Source organism: Hemibagrus wyckioides, linkage group LG09 (genome assembly GCF_019097595.1).
Source record: "Hemibagrus wyckioides isolate EC202008001 linkage group LG09, SWU_Hwy_1.0, whole genome shotgun sequence".
Taxonomy (NCBI): Eukaryota; Metazoa; Chordata; class Actinopteri; order Siluriformes; family Bagridae; genus Hemibagrus; species Hemibagrus wyckioides.
Genome location: NC_080718.1, coordinates 18,154,336 through 18,172,693, shown reverse-complemented (window position 1 = coordinate 18,172,693; position 18,358 = coordinate 18,154,336). Strand labels below are relative to the sequence as shown.

Genomic DNA, 18,358 nt, shown 5'->3' with positions numbered 1-18,358 from the left:
GAAAACATTGTTATGGGAAGATAATTAGTGATAACAGCCTAATGTGTTGTGTTATGCATAAAGCTTTAAGAACATTTTTCTATTCTGCCTTTGAAATTTTTACAGAAATACAGGGATCATTGACCGAAAAAGACAGCAAAAGCCTTGACATACTGATATGTACCATATGCAGTTTAGAGAAAAATGTTGCCTTCAAAATCCGTGATGAATATAAAACATGTCAGATGGTGGTACACTAAAATATAAACACAGTGTATGACATTAATTAAAGTGTTGAGAAGGTTGTGCTTTCCAGGACATTGTCCTGCACTAACTCAGTCGCTTCTGTCCTGGCACTCATTGCAGTAAGCCATTTCATCTGAATATGCTTCTATCTGAATGGTGATGTTGTGGAAGCTGAATTCAGTCTGGAGCAGTTTTGTCATATCCTTAAGTGCAGAATGTGGATCAGTTTGTTCATCTAGAGTAAAACATGATTTAATTTTTAAACATACTGTTAAATATATTGTGGACAGTATCTATACAGTAATTTTGCCTGATATTTATTACAAGTTATAGAATACGTTCAACAAAAGGAAGTATTCTTCCAGTCTGTTATTTCACTTGCTAAATGAAATACTGTGAAAAACTAATATTGGTTTTTTTCTTGAGAAACTTAATATAGGCTTACCTATGAGAGCATGGACAGACATCTGATTCTGACTCATGGTCAGTGCCCAAATATGAAGACTGTGAGTTGCTTTGACTCCTCTGACTGATAGCAGGCTGTCTTTCACAGAGTCATAGTCTATACCGGGTGGTGTTCCTTAAAACAAAGACCTAATATACTGTTGTTGCCTTATGAAACATTTGATGATTGATAACTTTGAATGTTTGATTATCTACTTACCCTCCATGAGCACTCTGAAAATGTCTTTCAGAATAGTGGATGTTGTTGCAAGCACAAGTATGGAAAACAAAAATGTACAAATAGGATCTGCTATTTTCCATTTGGGCTGAATAGGGGGGGAAATATATTATTCCTCTAATTGTTCTTTTAATTTAATTGAAAAAGAGATATATTGTGCCTAACAAAATGGTTATTACCCAAAGGTAGATGATTGTTGCGGCTAGCAGAACACCCAGACTCTGCAGCAAGTCTCCCAGCACATGGATGAAAGCTGCCCTCACACTGGTGTTATTGTGATCATGGCTGTGACCATGAGACCCTGGGGACTGGTGTAGAATAAATGCCATTCTAAAAATAATCCCACAAGTGTACAATGATAATATTACTTGAAAGAGTTTAATAGTTCACCAGATTATTAAACTGTTGCCATCAAAACACTTACAAGATATTTACCACCACAGCACAGCCAGAGGTGATGAGCATGACGTTGCTATTAATTTCATAGTCATTACTGATGATCCTTTGGATTGCAATGAACAGCAATACAGCAGTCACTACCCAAATGGACAGCACTGAAAAAAGGCCACCCAAAATCTCTGGAAAATGTGTAAAAAAAAAAAAAAAAAAAATCAAATTCAGCTGTCTTTTAAAACTGGCTACACTATATTGCCAAAGGTTTGGGGACACCCCTCCAAATTTGGGCTTGGCCCCTTAGTTCCAGTGAAAGAACTTTTAATGCTTCAGCATACCAAGACATTTTGGATAATTTCATGCTCCCAACACCTTGGGGATGAATTAGAGTGGCGAATGCAAGCCAGACCTTCTTGTCCAACATCAGTGTCTGACCTCACAAACGTGCTTCTAAAGGAATGGTCAAAAATTTACATAAACACACTCCTAAACCTTGTGGAAAGCCTTCCCAGAAGAGTTACGGGAAGTGGGCCAACTCCATATTACAGTTATGTGCATGTAAAGGCAGACATCCCAAAACTTCTGGCAATATAGTGTAATAGCATGCATATTTGTGTGTGCATGAATCTAAGCAGATGATGCTAAAAGGTAAAATTTCAGACATCACTAGAAATCAAGAAGAATTAAAAGAATTCAAACATGATTTTTTTTTTTTTTTTAAAAAGTTCTAATGTCTCTTTTAACAATAATAAAGCAGTGGACTTTAGTTAATGCAATGATCTAACCTGAGCGGTGCCAGCCATAAGTCAAGCTTTTTGAAGCCGGTTTTTTGGAGATCCACAGAGAAAAGAGGCTTAGCAGAATGCTGGCAAAGTCAGTCAGAAGATGGGCTGCATCAGTCATTACAGCAAGACTATGAGCAATATAACCACCTATGAGAGAAGAAATTCAAATGCCAGGCAGATATATACAGCAAGATTTTTTAAAATGAGGAACAGGGAAAAACTAGACAGTCAATGCAACCCACAGAATTTGTCTGTAGAATCAACATGTAGAGCTGTGTTTTTGATTTATAGTTTTGTGATTGTTAGATTATATGTGCTTATGACATCCCATAGTCATTCATTATGCTCGTTTAATAGTGATTAATGTTAGAAGTAGCTTTATACATATATTACCAATCAGTTCTCCGATCATGAAGACCAAACAGATCACGCATGTGATTAGCAGCTTCCTCTGGGCTACTAATTTCTCGTAGTTTTGACTGCATGCTGCTCGGTTGCTATGACAGTGAAATGGCTTCCACTGTTCATCCTCAAATTCAGTGCTTATGTAGTCATCATTCAACTCATCAGAGGGACTGAAAATAAACATATTTAGCATCAAAATTTTGACGTTTCAAGAACTTCATTCTAATAGATACTGTACAGTGTGATTTTTGGAAATAGAAGGTTTCAGAAACCATTGATCTTTTCTCTAAATCCAAGATTCTTGTATGAAATTGTCTGGTATCCTTATACATAACCTTGTAAGACCTTCACAAATGAAGGCACAATCTCTTCCCCAAAACTGAAATTGTACTTGTACTTGAGCTTATGACTTACCCCAGAAGAAGGGAATACTGAGTATTTTCCGGCCTTGTGAATTGAGACTTTACCAAATCTACCATGGAATCCTTTTCTCTAAACCAAACCTCTGAAATAATACTAACAAATAGTGCAATAAGCACAGACTCCTCACACTAGAAAACAGAATTGCAAGTGCAGCAAGAAACAGAAAGTGGCCATATGCTGTTTCACATGCTGTCCCTACATTGCGCAATGTTTAAAGTCTCAGGACATATCGTTTATTTAAAGATAAGCAAGGCCAAAAAATTCCCATTTCAATCCCACTACCAAGGTTATGTCTTATATAACTTAGATAAACAGCATTCAAGACTAAATTTACAATTTCTATGATCTCTGAAGCTTTACATAAAAAGTGGCATATGTGGGACATTCAAATAAAATCAAAAATTAATTTACATCGAATTAACGGCACATAATCCGTGTTATTCAACAATTTCAACAGATACAACAATCTGGCACTCAAAAGTATAATTTATTCCATTTAAATCATTGCATACACTTCCAATTTACAAATACAAACATCTTTATATTGCACAAACATTTGAAGTATTGTACTGTATCGACTTTGCATTATACTAATATAAAAAAATATTAGACGACTCATTACAGTTATGCCATTGTTTAAATTTCTCAAAAGAAAAATAGTTTTGTGAGATCCCAGAAGCATGAAAAATCTCAATCTTGCAGATACCTGAGTAATCTATGACTTGTCTTTAATAAAATAGAGACAAGTTATACAAATTATAATTGTTTGTGTGTGTGGGGGTGAAGGGTATGGGGTTGGGGGTTTAATGTATTTCACTAAGAGCCTGAATACACAGCATTTATTTGGAGGCAGATATAAATATGGACTTGTATGTAGATATCAAAAACTAATATTTGCTTGCATTTTTTTAATCACAGTACATTCTTAAGCAGAGTATTTTAACTTAAAATGCTCTAATACAGCATCATAGTCCAATCCCTGCTGCCTATAAAGTGTTTGTCCATGATAAATATTTAAAACATTTTAAATACTGTCAATATTTTTTATGAGAAAAGATAAATATTAAAGTCTCACAGGGCCACAGTCATTTAAACTATTATATATTTCCCATTTAAATTTGCTAATTAAGACAAACGAAGGCAGACCAAACATGCTGGTATTGTGTGCTCCTAAAGATATTTGATAATTACATTTTCTTTTTCCAAACTCTGTACAATATGAACACCAGTATATTTCTTTGGGCTGGAGAAACTCAGTCAAAAGCAAATTAGGTACTGTTAATTTAAAAGATTTCACTATATAAATATCTAAATCTAGGAAAGAACTTGATACCACATTAAAAGAACAGAAGGAAAAGTACAGTAAGTGTAAACGGTACATTCTGAACCACTTTCAGTCCACAGAGTGCATGCACACACACACACACACTATACAGCCCCTGCCTATCAGCCAAAATTTCCTCAAGTGCTGCACTGAATTTTAACTTTCCCCTTACTGACAGTGGGCCAAGTCCAAAAACATGGCCAGCCACTTTTGTACAGAAGTTTGATCCTTAGAGGCAAAAGACTGATGTTCTGTAGAGAGCTGGCTGTATGCTGTCTCCACCTACAGGAAAAAAAAGAAATGGAGCATTGTAACAGACGTAATCTCATTCAGCAAAATTAAACAATATGTGCCCCTATCCAGCCAGTTGCTGCATCCTGAATTAATTTACCAATAGATCAGTAATCAAAAATATCCGTTTTTTCAGCATAACCCCTTAAACAGGTTCCTCAGGGATGATGGTACACTGCAAAATCTGACATCTTAGCAAGTGATATCTTGAATCTAGTCAAATATGTTATTTCTTATAATAATATATATGGGCTTGAACCAAATCTAAGATTATTAGACATATTTCTAGGCATATTTTCCTATTTTTAAATTTTCTTATTCTACTGGCAGATAGTTTTGCTTCTTTCTAAAAATTAATGCTTGAAATGAACACAATAATCTGCCAATTCTGTGATTTCACATTACGAATAGATAATTTTAACTATATACAAAATATTTTAACTTGTAATTTTTGTAGTGTTCTGATCAGAAACATCCTTTGCTTCTTGTTAGTAAAGAACTCAGAACACAAATGAGGTGTTGCAGTGGGAATGAGAAGGAGCAGTGAGATCCATCCAGTCTTCTACTATACGGCAGTGAACTGAAGTACAGTATAAAATAGATGTTCTAACCTTAATGGTCCTTGGGGTCTTGACTAGGAATAGGCATGCCTATGATCACTGGACCCTGTGCTGTAGAAGTGAAGCAAAATAATATCATGTATCATCATCATTTATATGTATTTAATGCCTATGGCAGTATGTAAACATAATTCACAAATCAGCAGATAGTGTAAAGTAAATACTCACGTGAAGCTTCAGGAGCTGCAGAGGGAACTGGCTGTCCGATGATAACAGTTTGATTTCCTGCAAAGCAAATGACATAAGAGGTGCAAATGAAGGAAAATCATTGCTCACACTGACTTCTATCTATACTCTTAGGTGCTGAAAAGACTTTTGCCCCAGAAAAACATTTGAAACTATACTGTATATGTAATGTGTGATGGCTAATGGTGCATAATATTAATTTTATTATTTTAAAGGTGCTGAAACTGCCACCAATGGGAATTCATCTCTACCTAAAGCAACTAATGCATCAATGCTTTTATCCATGTATCTTGTCCTCTCTCACCCCTTCATCTGTATACTGTGCCTTAAACACAAAGGGTTTCAAAGTTTCCATTTCCATGCTAATACACCATCATGTCATCTCATAGAACCTTAACTAGCAGAGTGATGCCTCTGCCACATCTGCTTCATAAATCTGTACTACATGAACATAACATTTAACATCACTAAAAATGGTAATAGGCATATTATACAAGAAACACACTTCCACTTTATGTATCCACTTCAAATTTACACATATAATGTCTTTGTATTCAAGATACTTTGAACGTTTTATTTAAAAAATTCATTCATAAACAAACAAGAATGCTAAAAAACTAAACTGATTCATCTCAAGAGAGGTGTGTGTATATACGTTTTTGCATATCAATTTTTTTTCTTTATTAAAATAAATGCATATATTTGTCATCATATTTATAAGTACAAAGTCCTAACACATTCTGATTAGATACATGTACTAGAAGCTCATTAAATATTAAGAAATGTGATAGCTATTTTATGGTCCAAGTATAGACCATAAAATTGCGCAATTGTTATTTCTCCTCTGTCACCTCATTGGTAATTACTTCACCTTTGTTTTGCTCTTCAAACATTTGAGCTTCAAGTTGCTCGGGATCCACATAGAAGTATTCCTCCTCTTCTTCTTTTGATCCACACTTCCCACAACAGAAGCAGCAGCAGCAGCAGCAACAGCAGCAAGTGAAGAGCATGGTACAGAAAAAAAGTGCCTGAAAAGACAAGAGACATAAATTAAAAAGAAATCAAAGAAGGTAACGGTCTAAAAATATTTACATTTAAAAATCATTTCTATTGTGAGTGAAGAGTGACCTAAACACACTGCCCACCTTGAACCAACACTTTGACATGAGGAAGTAGTATTTAACACTCTCTTCTCCGAACTGGTCAGAAACGTAAAGGCCCATGGATCCATATTGATCGTAGATCTGACGTTTGGTCTCATCATTAAGAATGGAGTTAGCATTGTTGATCTCTTTAAACTTTTCTGCAGCCTCAGGGTTGTCAGGGTTCTTGTCAGGGTGATACCGTAGTGCCAGTTTTCTGAAAGCACATTAATTGTTGCATTTATGTGGATGTCCACCTCATTCAGTGGTGTGCCAACATAAATGCATGCTGACATATCAGATATGCACCAATACTGCATTAACTGTATCGATATTAGACTATGAATATCCTGTTTGATGATGGGAATGTATTTATTTTTCGCTATTCAACAGTTCAAACGCATAAGCGTATCATCGGACACCTTTACTGTAATATGGGCAGCGCTTCAGTTCCAAAGCAAAGCAAAAGAAGTAATGAATTCAAACAAGCAACCTGACAAACCAGTACTCATGTTTATGTGCAGTATTGGCAAACTTGGGTATAATGTTCATATAAATAGTCCTGCAATGGCAGTTTACCTATAAGATTTTTTAATGTCCTCAGAGGAAGCTCCTTTTTGCAGGTCCAGGATCTTGTATAAGCTTTCTCCTGATGTGGACAGCTTGCGCCCAGGTTTGTTGGGATCTGTCATCCTTCAATTCTGAAAATCCCATTAAAGTAAAACAACATGAAAACAGACATGTATGGCTGTGACACACCTGTTGCAACACTTTTTTAACCGCAGAGAAACAAACAGGAACTGAATGGATGATGCACAACCAGGTGCTGTTCAGTACAGTATTAGTCTGTAGTAGCATATAGCAGGAGTAAGCAAAAGTAGGGGGGAAAAACAGTAAGCAGTGTTAGTATAGTTTTCTTTAAAAGTAATATGAGCGAAAAACCTCACTAGAAGTTAAGTTAGTACCCCTGGGTTAAATCGGATGGTTTGTTTTACTTTTAAAACCCCGCGGAAAAGAAGAGCCAGTCCAAGGGAAAACCTGCGTGCCAAAAATGGCTGAACTTTTAGTGCAACCGGCTAAAGCAGGTCAAGTGCTGGAAATCTTTCAGAAGCGAAACGCTAACAAAGTGATCATATTTACCTACCTCTCCACAGGCGAACACGTGAAATTATAAAGAGCGTTTGTGGCTGTGTCAAAGTTTCTTATGATGTCCTGAATGTCATTTTGGTCACGGTAACACGAAACGTAGTAAAATCGCGACTTTTTGTTTTGTACCAGGAAGTGTGCTGTTCCGGAATCTGTAGTGAAATAGCAGCATGCGGAAAGGCGGGTTACAATGAAGCTCCAAAAAAATCTCAGAGGCAAGGTGTGACAAGCCTACCTTGGTCACGTGCTAATAAATTGGCTATTATGTCGAATATCATTCATTTAATGCTAAATACACCACTTACAATGCGCATCAGTGTGAACAGAGAGCCAAATGAGGCGAAGGCACACCTCAAAGTCTGATGTGTAAACATAACACATTTCTCAACAGATTTAAACAAATGTAATGTCATTTAAAATATAAACATCTATCAGTGTTAAATATTATAATTATCAGTATTTTTTTTTCATGTGTATGAAGCACCTATGAAGTGATTTTACTATAATAAATACGTCACATATACCCCGATCAGCCATGAGCAGTGACAGGTGAGGTGAATAACACTGATCAGCTCCTCATCATGGCACCTGTTAGTGGGTGGGATATATTAGGCAGCAAGTGAACATTTTACCCTCAACGTTGATGTGTTAGAAGCAGGAAAAATGGGCAAGAGTAAGGATTTGAGCGAGGTTGGCGATGGGCCAAGTGTTGATGGCTAGACGACTGGATCAGAGCATCTCCAAAACTGCAGCTCTTGTGGTGTGTTCCCGGTCTGCAGTGGTCAGTATCTATCAAAAGTGGTCCAAGGAAGGAACAGTGGTGAATCGGTGACACGGTCATGGGCGACTAATGGTCATTGATGCATGTGGGGAGTGAAAGCTGGCCCATGTGATCTGATCCAACAGACGAGCTACTGTTGCTCAAACTGCTGAAGAATTTAATGTTGGTTATGATAAAGGTGTCAGAATACACGATGCATGAAGGGTCAGGGCTGTTTTGGCAGCAAAAGGGAGACCAACACCAATATTAGGCAGGTGGTCATAATGTTATGCCTGGTACAGGCATGGGTGGCCAAGGCTCATTGATTCACGTATGGAGCGAAGGCTGGTCCGTGTGATCAGATCCAACAGACGAGCTACTGTTGCTCAAATTGCTGAAGAAGTTAACTGGATCTGATAGAAAGGTGTCAGAATACACAGTGCATCACAGTTTGTTGCGTATGGGGCTGCATAGCTGCAGACCAGCCAGGGTGCCCAGGTGGTCATAATATTATGCCTGGTCAGTGAATATGCTAATCTGTCCTATTCAACTCTAGGCCCATTTTCCCTGACACCCCCACTAGTTATTAGGATTGATATACACCACCATTATCACTGCTGACATGCTGAAAGTCTCCTCAACAAAGGGAGAAGCATTTTGCATTTAACTTCACAGACATTTTCTTTGAAATCCATTCTGCCAGGAGTAAACAGAAATATGTTCTTTAATTATTAATATCATGAAACTGCAAGACATGGCCATGTCCTGAAAGAAATATGCCATTCTGTGAGTGTAAAGATCTGGAAGTGTTGAAAGACCAGGAGCCTTTTTCCAACCCTTTAATCTTGATAATTTGTGTTAGCTAACTATCAAACTCGCTAGAGATCTCCTAAATCATATAGTACTGTGAAGTAAAACGTAAAAATCAGCTGTTCTTTCACATTACAGATGACCTAATGATTATTCAAAATGAACAGATAATGTGCTTTAAACAGATTAAAGTATTGATATGAATACAAAATTTTGATGACTTGAGTTCAAGTCATGTGGTTTGAGTCCACACCCCTGAAGAATGTTGAATATCAGCTGACCTAGATGTGAGCAATCTTGTAATAATTTGATCTTTGATCTTTATTGCATGTGTCATAAAAATGTTTCTGAATGTTCTCCAGATGCATGCAATTTAAAATATACTATATTACCTAAAGGTAATCAGTATGAAGAAAATGATCAAGTCTCTGAAATTTTTATTATGATTTTTCCAGTATTTTTGTTGGCCTCCATGTAGCTGTGTGCCTCAGCAATGTGTTCCATCTTGAACATTGTGTCAATTATAGGCCTCAGTGACATTGACAGGTCTGTTGGTTGAAAGTGTGGCAAAGCCTGCTCAATGAAGCTCCCAATTAGTTCAGCTTTATACTATCAAAATAAGAGAACACAGTAAGACAACAAACATAAAATATTTGTTAGATGTTATATTCATTGGGGAAGGTTTTTTTTATCCTTAGCCTTACCTGTAGACTCCGTGACCTAAGAAGACTACTGAGAATGTGGCCGCGCTTAAATAAAAGTTTGCCAAGCAAGTCTCCATCCACTGCTTTTCCCCCCATAACACCATAGAGCACCCATCTTCCATCCATAGCCAAACTACGAACATTTTTCTCCCAGTAAGATCCACCTATGCAGTCAAGGATGATATCAACCCCTCTACCTGCAAGAACATTGAGTGCTTACTGCTAAGAGTGAGAACAGGTTGCAAATCAAACATTGCAATATTTCTACTGTTCACATGATGATTACAGTGTATACTTTTCATAATTCACCTTGAGTAAACTGCAGAATCTTTTCAGAGAAATCCCCATCTTTGTAATTGAACCCAGCAGCTGCACCCAGTTTTACTGCAATCTTTAACTTATCAGGACTTCCAGCAGTCACCAAAGGAACGGCATGAAACAGGCGAGCAAGCTGAATGGCAGCAGTACCGACTCCACTTGCTCCAGCATGAATTAACACTGACTCTCCCTCCTTTACTTGGGCTAGGACAAAACAGAGCATACACTGAAAATAAGTATTCAAAAACAGCTATTTTTCTGGGTTGAAGAAATTTCAAAATGACTTTTTTTAGACAGTAAAGATACTTGCTAAGGAAGAAAAGCAGATAAGAGAAGCACACCAATCAAAGCTTTAAAAATTTTGTAATCTTTCATGCTTTTTGTGTGCGTTAAATCACCTATAAAGTGCAGAAGTTGGTAGGCAGTCAGCCAGGCTTCTGGGATTGCTGCTGCTTCGTAGAGAGTGAGATGTGAAGGGACTGGCATGAGAAGTTCCTCAGGCACAGCTACGTACTCTGCATATCCTCCTCCAGAAAGCAAAGCCATGACCTTATCACCTAGATTAAAATTCCCCTTGAGTCCAGGGCCAAAACCAGTGACCACCCCAGCAGCCTCCAAACCAAGGATCTCACTTGCTCCTGGAGGAGCTGGGTAAAGACCTTTCCTCTGTTACAGGAAACAACTCTTTCAAGTTACTGTTTCGCAGTGTATTTTAAATGTTCTGTATATGAGTGGGCTTACCTGTAATAAATCAGCCCTGTTTAAAGCAGTAGCAGAGATTTTAATGAGGACTTCCCCATCTTTAGGTTTGGGTTTGGGAACTCGTCCTAAATACAGCTTCTCCGGGCCACCTGGTCCTTTGCAACATACTGCCTGCATTGTCTTCCAAAAAGAGTCATGTTTAATTGTGCATTTCCAAATATGTGTTTAATGAGTAATTGTTTTATACTTATTTTTTTGACACCGAGAGATTAAGGTATATGGACTTACAGTGTCTTCATCTGGATGCTGAAACATGACTTCCGGCAATGTTAACAAATTGAACAACTGAATAAGGAAACAACTATTTCAATCCGAACATATGATCTCGGAAATATGTATTTTTTAACTTCACACAAAATATAGTAATAGATATTCTGGAGACGAGAACCTCTAATTGCGCAAATATATGCGCATAACTGATGTTTCACATGCAACCGCTAGAAGTAAACAAAAAATACAAAAACGTGAATGGAGTTAAATCCAAAAACTTGATAAGTGTACATTGTGACTATGTGTGTGTAGTTTTAAAAGTTTTTTCTTTTTTAAGTGCACACTGTTAACGTCCATTTTGTTAAGATTCGTTTCATGCAATGTCCACAGCTATGTATGAATAGTTCAGAGACGCTGGATGTTGCATAACAGCTATAATCATACAGCTTACTACACATCTATAAAGGAAATAACTATGGGATTGCTTATAAAACTTACACGTATGCACACCTTGGCCGAGTTTTCGTTTCTCACGCTAAAGCTACGCTGCAGAAACTCCAGTGTCCACGCCTCCTCATGGCTGAGACCCAAATACCTTCTTCCAAAGTGCACTAGATGGGGAATGACCTAAATAATGTTAGTTCAAATTGTACTTTATTTATAGACCTACTTGTCTGTGAGGTTTGGAGATTCCACTAACTCTAACTGAAATACACCAACTTAACCTGCTGATGGACAAACAACATTTAAAGGAAGATTCATATATTTACAATGAAGAAATTAGTTCATTTTGATGAACAATTTGATTACAATCCACATCCACTAACATCACAGGGGAAATACACCGGACACTCTGACTGGTCTGCAGCTATGCAGCCCCATACACAACAAACTGTGATGCATTGTGTATTCTGACACCTTTCTATCAGAACTAGCATTAACTTCTTCAGCAATTTGAGCAACAGTAGCCTGTCTGTTGGATCGGATCACACGGGCCAGCCTTCACTCCCCAAGTGCATCCATCAATAAGCCTTGGCTGCCCATGACCTTGTAGCCGGTTCACCACTGTTCCTTCCTTGGACCACTTTTGATAGATACTGACCACTGCAGACCGGGAACACCCCACAAGAGCTGCAGTTTTGGAAGTGCTTTGATCCAGTCGTCTAGCCATCACAATTTGGCCATTGTCATCCTTACGCTTGCCCATTTTTCCTGCTTCTAACACATCAACTTTGAGGACAAAATGTTCACTTGCTGCCTAATATATCCCACCCACTAACAGGTGCCATGATGAAGAGATAATCAGTGTTATTCACTTCACCTGTCAGTGCTCATAATGTTATGCCTGATCGGTGTAGTCACTGATCAATTCAGTCAGTTCTGTTATATAAGTTTCCTGTCTGTTTATTAGATCATTTGATCTATCAACAGTTTAAAACTCTGCTCTCATCTGTACAGTGTTAAGTGCACTTCTCTTGAATGATGATGAAATGATGACGAATGATGAAGAAATGCACATTAAGCATGCAAAGCTTTAGACATATAAAACTTCCATATAACTTGATAAAATACACTGTATTGGCAAACGTTTTGGGACACCCCTCCAAATCATTGAATTCAGTGTTGTTTTTCAGGGGTTGGGCTTGGCCCCTTAGTTCCAGTGAAGGGAACTCTTAATGCTTCAGCGTACCAAGACATTTTGGACAATTTCATGCTCCCAGCTTTGTGGTAACAGTTTGGGGATGACCCCTTCCTGTCCCAACATGACTGCACACCAGTGCCCAAAGCAAGGTCCATAAAGACATGGATGAGCAAGTTGAACATAACTGGACTGCATGAGCCCTGACCTCAACCTGATAGTACACCTTTGAGATGAATTAGAGTGAAGAGAGGTGTCCCAAAACTTTTGGCAATATAGTGTAAATCTGTTTTCCTAAAGCAGAGATGTCAAAGTATACAACTGGAGAAAAAAATGGATATTGACCATGTTATCCACCTTAACAGAAATAATTAGGAGTTCTGTTATGCAGCAGGACCATACACTGCCTATAAGCAATATTTCTTTCCTGAAGTTCAAAAACTGTTTCCTGAACTGTCCCTGATTATGATTTATTACCTTTATTATTTAATCTAAAAATACTATTGCATTGTAATTTTTAATGATACCCATTCCTGCCAAAACACAGTAGTCTAAATCCATTCCACGCAGCAGGCATCTCAGATGAACACCTCAGTGAAACTGGTTAGACCAAAAAACACTGTTTACTAAAGCAAGTGTCATAGCAGCAGTTACACTCAGTCTGTCTCTGTGTATCATCAGCCTCACGACACAAGAATATCCAAACCAGTTTTATTTGAGAAAAAAAAGATGCAAGTTAAGGTATGTCATTTTACACTGATTATTTTATTTGTTTATTTATTTTTTCATATGTAGTCCAACCTTTCTAAAATATTAAGTACAACATGTAATCATTTCAAGCCCCTTTTCTCTTGTGCTTCAGGATAACATTTCAAGATGTATGACTTCAAAGACAAACTTTAGAAAATCTAATCATTTGCTGTATATTGATGCACGGCTAAAGAATCACAAAGAAGACATTGATCTTCAGTGGAAACTGGAACAAATTCACAGAAGATACAAATTGGATCTCAAATTGCTTTATCAAGACAGAGAATGCCTGCTGAAAGAACACAAAAAGTTACTGCATTTAAGAGTCTGTGAACCTCGTGCAACTCTTATTAACACAATGAGAGCTATATCAGAGACAAGAATGACAAACAGCGATCTTCATCATGTCTGGCATCCAAACTCAGCCCCAGCAGGATTGAGGATGTTTTCTAATGAAGCACTTTCAAATCAAAGTGAACAGCTGCTAGGAACAAAGCTCCTGAAATCAGCCTCGTCTGCACGGCCAAAGACTTCTCAATCGGAACAGTTCTCTATCATGTATCTAAAAGACTTGGCCTTGATTGACAGCATTTCCCAAAAAGAGCTGGCAATCCAAGAACAACAGAGGAGGCTAAAGAAGGAAAGTCTGAAACGACTGTACAGAGAAAAATTGCAACATAAAATGCAGATTTTCTTCAGGACATTAGAAACAATTTAACCACACTATATATATATATATATATATATAAAGATTAATATACTATAATATGTACAAACTTTTTTGCTGCCTTTGATTCTCTCAGAATGTGCGGGCACTCACCTTCCATTTGCTTTTATTATTACCCTTAATACTTCACATCCCTCTTGTCCCTAAACCTCAGCAGTTACATGCTGCTACAAATTAGCTTAATTTTTCCAAAAAGCTGAAAAATGCCACACCCGTTATTGAAAGACTGGTGTGAAAGTAAAATCGAAGGACTGTGTAAATATTAATAGTCTTTTGAATCGGTTTCTGCTGTGTTCATGAAATGCTTCCCAGTTTTCTCATGGTCAAAAGGGCACTGTGAACTGGAGTCTCCATGAGCAGCACTTGATTATCCTTCCACTGTGGAGATTCTATTAGTGTTTTATCTGTAAATAAAAACAGAGAAAAGAAAAGAGAGTATAATGGTGGTTATTGAGTACAAACCTGTTAGAATTCAAATACTATGACACTGTGCTTTATTCACTGTTGTAGAATTGTAGTGCATTTAAAATAATGCTTCAAAATTAATTTGCTTCATAATTATTGCTTATAAGAGATTATATGGATAGTTTTACTTTCACTGTCAATGGTAACGTGAGTAGGGAGACATCGGGTGAGGTCACCGTACTCCAGCGTGCACAGAACGGCCTCATCGCTCTCTGCTGGGGCTTTGCACATGAGGGCAAGAAAGTTGCACAATTGATTTTTCTCAAGGACTTCTACTGTCCCAAGTTCCTATGATATAGAGAGATAGAAAACAGACAAAGATAAAGATAAAGGATTAAAGATTAAGATTAAATATGAACAAGAATTCCATCATAGTACTGAAGTGTATTTCAATAATAAACTTACACAGCTGAAGAAGGATTTTTCTAAAATGTTTTTCTTGGAAATCTTGTGTACTAGTGCTTACTTATCCTAATAGAAATTCTATATTTAGAAACTTTTCATTAATTTTGAAATCCATAAAGCTTAAATCATTCATTTATATATGCCTAAGACTTAAACAGTCAAATTTTAGTAATGTAATCAAACTCATATCAACATGTTATTGTTTAGTTCACACACAGACAGAGATATACAGAGATATTATTTTCCGCACCTCAGTGAGGTAAATCTGCTGTTTGCGGCCAGCTAAACCATTGAGGTATAGGTTGAGTGTTTGGAGAAAGCCTTTAAAATCAGTCTGTAGGTTTTCCTTGGCGAGTTTCTCCAGTGGGATAAATGGAGGGATGTTATGACGACTGATCTGCACCTTGCGGGTAAGGTCTGCCTCTATGTAATAGGTTTCCAGGCAAACACCTTCAAAGGCAGTGTGAAATGACACACACACACTTTTGCCTTGTTTGCTCTCTACCAAGTTGTATCCAGCTAAAAGAGTCACACACCAAACAAACATCAGTAACATCAGTATCAGTAAAAACACAAAGCATAGATCACAAGATGAAAGTACAGAACTTATATTAGATATACCTAGATCATACCTACATTTATTTACTCTTTTATGTTGTAATATCACATAGGTGTGTTTAGTAGATAAACTATTACTTTAAGTGTAGCAAATGTTGCAGTATTATTTGAGTTTTTAATGTCCCATATATTCGACACACTCGCCTTGTTGGTCAATCTTGTAGGTGTACACAATAAATCTACTAGCTAGCCAGTTTGTGTTTATCTGCTGCTGTTGGAGGAAAATTTCATATTGGATTAAATATTTTTTATCCCAGCAGTAACAGTAAGATCCCATTAAAATTGCAGGGCTTAATAACAATACTCTTAACAGAACTAACAGAACCATACACTTCCATGCAGGTTACTTCTGCAGTGACATTTACCACCCACATTATGTCTAGGAATTTGTTGGTATAGTTCCACTGATGGAAGGGATACAGAGGGCAAAAAATATTTATGGCAACAGATGGGTTATAGTCAGTAACTGTAGAGCTATGAAATGACCTGCAAGATAGATAAAATTGATAAAAGACCCAATGATTGTAGGTATAAGCCAGGTTTACCTAATAAACTGGTCATTAAGAGTGTGTTTTTTTTTGTTTGTTTGTTTTTTTACCAATGAGTCGATGAGCAGTTTGAAGATCCTTGAATTGCATACGCTGGGACATCAGCAGATATTGTTCAATTTTTTCCTCACTTGCTTCATCCAGCAGCAGCCCCTGGTCCATTTTATCTTTCAGATTCTAAAGTGACATTTGTACCACACAGTTAAGGCAGATAACAATGCAAACACATAATAATTTTCCTAACTCCTACAATTGATCTCAACTACTATAGCAGTGAAAGGTTCAGGTATGAAAGGTTCAGAATACAGGTCCTGCAACTTGTCTTCTCTCCCGTTGACTACAAGATCACAATTATATGAACTCTTCAGAATTATTTGACAAGGTTTATCACACATCTTTACCCCAAAATTTAGAATTTTCAAAAAATAAAAAAAATTCTAATTGACTAACAGTTTATGTGAACATTTTCAATGAAAACCTTTGCCACAGTACTACCCTTCCAAAACCCCTGCAGAGACTGTGAGTCAGTCCAGCATCAGTGCCTAACCTTACGAATGTGCTTCTAGACTAATGGTCAAAAATTCCCATAAATACACTCCTAAACCTTGTGGAAAACCTTTCCAGAGGAGTTGAAGCTTTTATAGCTGCAAAGGGCGTGCCAACTCCATATTAAATTCATGTGCATGTAAAGGCAGACATCCCAGTTTTGGAATGGCTCAGAGTCTCCGCTCTAATCCGTCTCTTCATCCCAAAGGTGTTCCATCAGGTTGAGGTAAGGACTCTGTGAAGTTCCTCCACACCAAACTCACTCATCCATGTCTTTATGGACCTTGCTTTGTGCACTGGTGTGCAGTCATGTTGGAAAAGGAAGGGGGGATCCCCAAACTGTTCCTACAATATTGGGAGGATGAAATTTTCCCAAAATATCTTGGTATGCTAAAGCATTAAGAGTTCCTTTCACTGGAACTAAGAGGCCAAGGCCAACCCCTGATTTCAGTGATTCGGAGGGGTGTCCCAAAACCTTTGCCAATATAGTGTATAATACTCTGTTAATGTTAATGATTTTTGGTCTACTGGATCAGGCAATGTTGCCAAATTAGTTTTAAAAAACTGCCTAAGGACAAATATAGCATCTTTTTGAGCAGTGTTGCATTCATTATAGTTCTTCAGCTTACACTAGTTATACAAGTAGAGAGAGCAGGTACGTTCCACTCACCACCACTGACTTGTGCTCGTATGAGACTGTTCTCAACAGTCACTGATTAGCATCACTGACCACCACTGACTCTCAGTTCTCCCAACAGTCATTATTCTCCATGTCCAGTCACTGACCTTTATGGCTGATGTTTCCCTCCTGATTCGGTCTCTTTTGGCACGAAGTGTTGCTGCTGTTGTACGAAGTTCCTCCAGGACATCAGAGTCCTGATGTCCTGCAGCTTCCGTCCTCTCTAAGATCATCAGGTGATCAAACACACCTGAAAGAGAAAATGAAACCTACGTAGTAAATGTTAATAAGTTGATTATATGAAAACAATTCACGACAACCTTTTTTTATATTATTATTATTATAATTTTCTCCCACCCGCTTTCCTGAACAACCCGCCTCCTGGCCTATGATTGGCTGGAAGTATAGACTCGTCTTCAAAAGCGGCTCGCTGATTGGACAGCTCACTGCCATCCAATCCAGTATTAGTGTTACCAATGTGGGTAGTTAAAAAAGAACACATCGGTATAGCTAGCCAGCTAGCAGAAGTTAATATGGCGCTAATTTTTTTTTTGCTAATCTTTTTTACACTTATGCAATAAGTCATCATAGGATAGTGGTGTAAAAAGTGCAATAGGTGTACCTTTTTGTCTCACGTTATCCATTTGAACCAGTATTTATTTTTTCTCCTCCCTGCAACACAGGTCTTCAAATCTGCCGCCTTCCTCAATTCCAACCTGGACGTGAGGTCACGCGGAAGTAGACGTCAGAGGTAAACTCGCCCGAGAGCATCGACGCGGCGTTTGGTTTGCGCAA

At 37.6% G+C, this 18,358-nt stretch overlaps 4 protein-coding genes across 7 annotated transcripts; all 4 read right to left on the bottom strand.

Moving 5' to 3' along the window:
- Nucleotides 1-4: 4 nt before the first annotated feature.
- On the bottom strand, nucleotides 5-3,109 carry LOC131359533 (proton-coupled zinc antiporter SLC30A2-like). Of its 2 annotated transcripts, none has more exons than XM_058399471.1 (8): nucleotides 2,905-3,063; nucleotides 2,479-2,660; nucleotides 2,086-2,213; nucleotides 1,332-1,485; nucleotides 1,087-1,237; nucleotides 890-995; nucleotides 671-805; nucleotides 5-460 (listed from the first exon to the last, which is right to left on the bottom strand). In XM_058399471.1, the coding sequence occupies exons 2-8, from the start codon at nucleotides 2,568-2,570 to the stop codon at nucleotides 315-317; spliced, it is 912 nt and encodes a 303-aa protein (XP_058255454.1). In that variant the 5' UTR covers nucleotides 2,571-2,660; nucleotides 2,905-3,063; the 3' UTR covers nucleotides 5-314. The 2 variants fall into 2 exon arrangements, with proteins under 2 accessions (XP_058255454.1, XP_058255453.1); XM_058399470.1 differs by having other exon boundaries at nucleotides 10-460; nucleotides 2,086-2,232; nucleotides 2,905-3,109.
- Nucleotides 3,110-3,381: 272 nt separating this feature from the next.
- Nucleotides 3,382-7,779, bottom strand: dnajc5gb (DnaJ (Hsp40) homolog, subfamily C, member 5 gamma b). 2 transcript variants are annotated; one of them, XM_058399474.1, is made up of 7 exons: nucleotides 7,621-7,779; nucleotides 7,056-7,177; nucleotides 6,480-6,693; nucleotides 6,206-6,362; nucleotides 5,317-5,373; nucleotides 5,140-5,199; nucleotides 3,382-4,519 (listed from the first exon to the last, which is right to left on the bottom strand). In XM_058399474.1, exons 2-6 carry the CDS (start codon nucleotides 7,166-7,168, stop codon nucleotides 5,141-5,143), a joined length of 600 nt encoding a protein of 199 aa, XP_058255457.1. In that variant the 5' UTR covers nucleotides 7,169-7,177; nucleotides 7,621-7,779; the 3' UTR covers nucleotides 3,382-4,519; nucleotide 5,140. The 2 variants fall into 2 exon arrangements, with proteins under 2 accessions (XP_058255457.1, XP_058255459.1); XM_058399476.1 differs by having other exon boundaries at nucleotides 7,617-7,770.
- A 171-nt stretch (nucleotides 7,780-7,950) lies between these two features.
- On the bottom strand, nucleotides 7,951-11,785 carry tp53i3 (tumor protein p53 inducible protein 3). 2 transcript variants are annotated; one of them, XM_058399472.1, is made up of 7 exons: nucleotides 11,685-11,785; nucleotides 11,205-11,261; nucleotides 10,956-11,096; nucleotides 10,613-10,880; nucleotides 10,206-10,418; nucleotides 9,897-10,093; nucleotides 7,951-9,801 (listed from the first exon to the last, which is right to left on the bottom strand). In XM_058399472.1, the coding sequence occupies exons 2-7, from the start codon at nucleotides 11,229-11,231 to the stop codon at nucleotides 9,613-9,615; spliced, it is 1,035 nt and encodes a 344-aa protein (XP_058255455.1). In that variant the 5' UTR covers nucleotides 11,232-11,261; nucleotides 11,685-11,785; the 3' UTR covers nucleotides 7,951-9,612. The 2 variants fall into 2 exon arrangements, with proteins under 2 accessions (XP_058255455.1, XP_058255456.1); XM_058399473.1 differs by having other exon boundaries at nucleotides 11,697-11,714.
- A 1,786-nt stretch (nucleotides 11,786-13,571) lies between these two features.
- cenpo (centromere protein O) lies at nucleotides 13,572-18,335 on the bottom strand. The gene is made up of 6 exons (XM_058399594.1): nucleotides 18,186-18,335; nucleotides 17,671-17,813; nucleotides 16,389-16,515; nucleotides 15,423-15,691; nucleotides 14,896-15,055; nucleotides 13,572-14,706 (listed from the first exon to the last, which is right to left on the bottom strand). The coding sequence occupies exons 1-6, from the start codon at nucleotides 18,205-18,207 to the stop codon at nucleotides 14,597-14,599; spliced, it is 831 nt and encodes a 276-aa protein (XP_058255577.1). The 5' UTR covers nucleotides 18,208-18,335; the 3' UTR covers nucleotides 13,572-14,596.
- Nucleotides 18,336-18,358: the final 23 nt, after the last annotated feature.

Coding starts and splice junctions, on each gene's coding strand:
- cenpo (XM_058399594.1), bottom strand. CDS start 18,207: ATGGATAACGTGAGACAAAAAG. Junction 17,814..18,185: donor GGATAACGTGAGACAAAAAG/GTACACCTATTG, acceptor TTTCTCTTTCAG/GTGTGTTTGATCACCTGATG. Junction 14,707..14,895: donor CGTTACCATTGACAGTGAAA/GTAAAACTATCC, acceptor TTTTATTTACAG/ATAAAACACTAATAGAATCT.
- LOC131359533 (XM_058399470.1), bottom strand. CDS start 2,969: ATGGTAGATTTGGTAAAGTCTCAATTCACAAGGCCGGAAAATACTCAG. Junction 2,233..2,478: donor CATGATCGGAGAACTGATTG/GTAATATATGTA, acceptor CTTCTCTCATAG/GTGGTTATATTGCTCATAGT. Junction 461..670: donor GTCTGTCCATGCTCTCATAG/GTAAGCCTATAT, acceptor GTTTTACTCTAG/ATGAACAAACTGATCCACAT.
- tp53i3 (XM_058399472.1), bottom strand. CDS start 11,231: ATGTTTCAGCATCCAGATGAAGACACT. Junction 10,094..10,205: donor GATTCTGCAGTTTACTCAAG/GTGAATTATGAA, acceptor ATGTTCTTGCAG/GTAGAGGGGTTGATATCATC. Junction 9,802..9,896: donor TTAGGTCACGGAGTCTACAG/GTAAGGCTAAGG, acceptor TTATTTTGATAG/TATAAAGCTGAACTAATTGG.
- dnajc5gb (XM_058399474.1), bottom strand. CDS start 7,168: ATGACAGATCCCAACAAACCTGGGCGCAAGCTGTCCACATCAGGAGAA. Junction 6,363..6,479: donor TGTCAAAGTGTTGGTTCAAG/GTGGGCAGTGTG, acceptor TTGTCTTTTCAG/GCACTTTTTTTCTGTACCAT. Junction 5,374..6,205: donor GTTTGAAGAGCAAAACAAAG/GTGAAGTAATTA, acceptor TTTGCTTTGCAG/GAAATCAAACTGTTATCATC.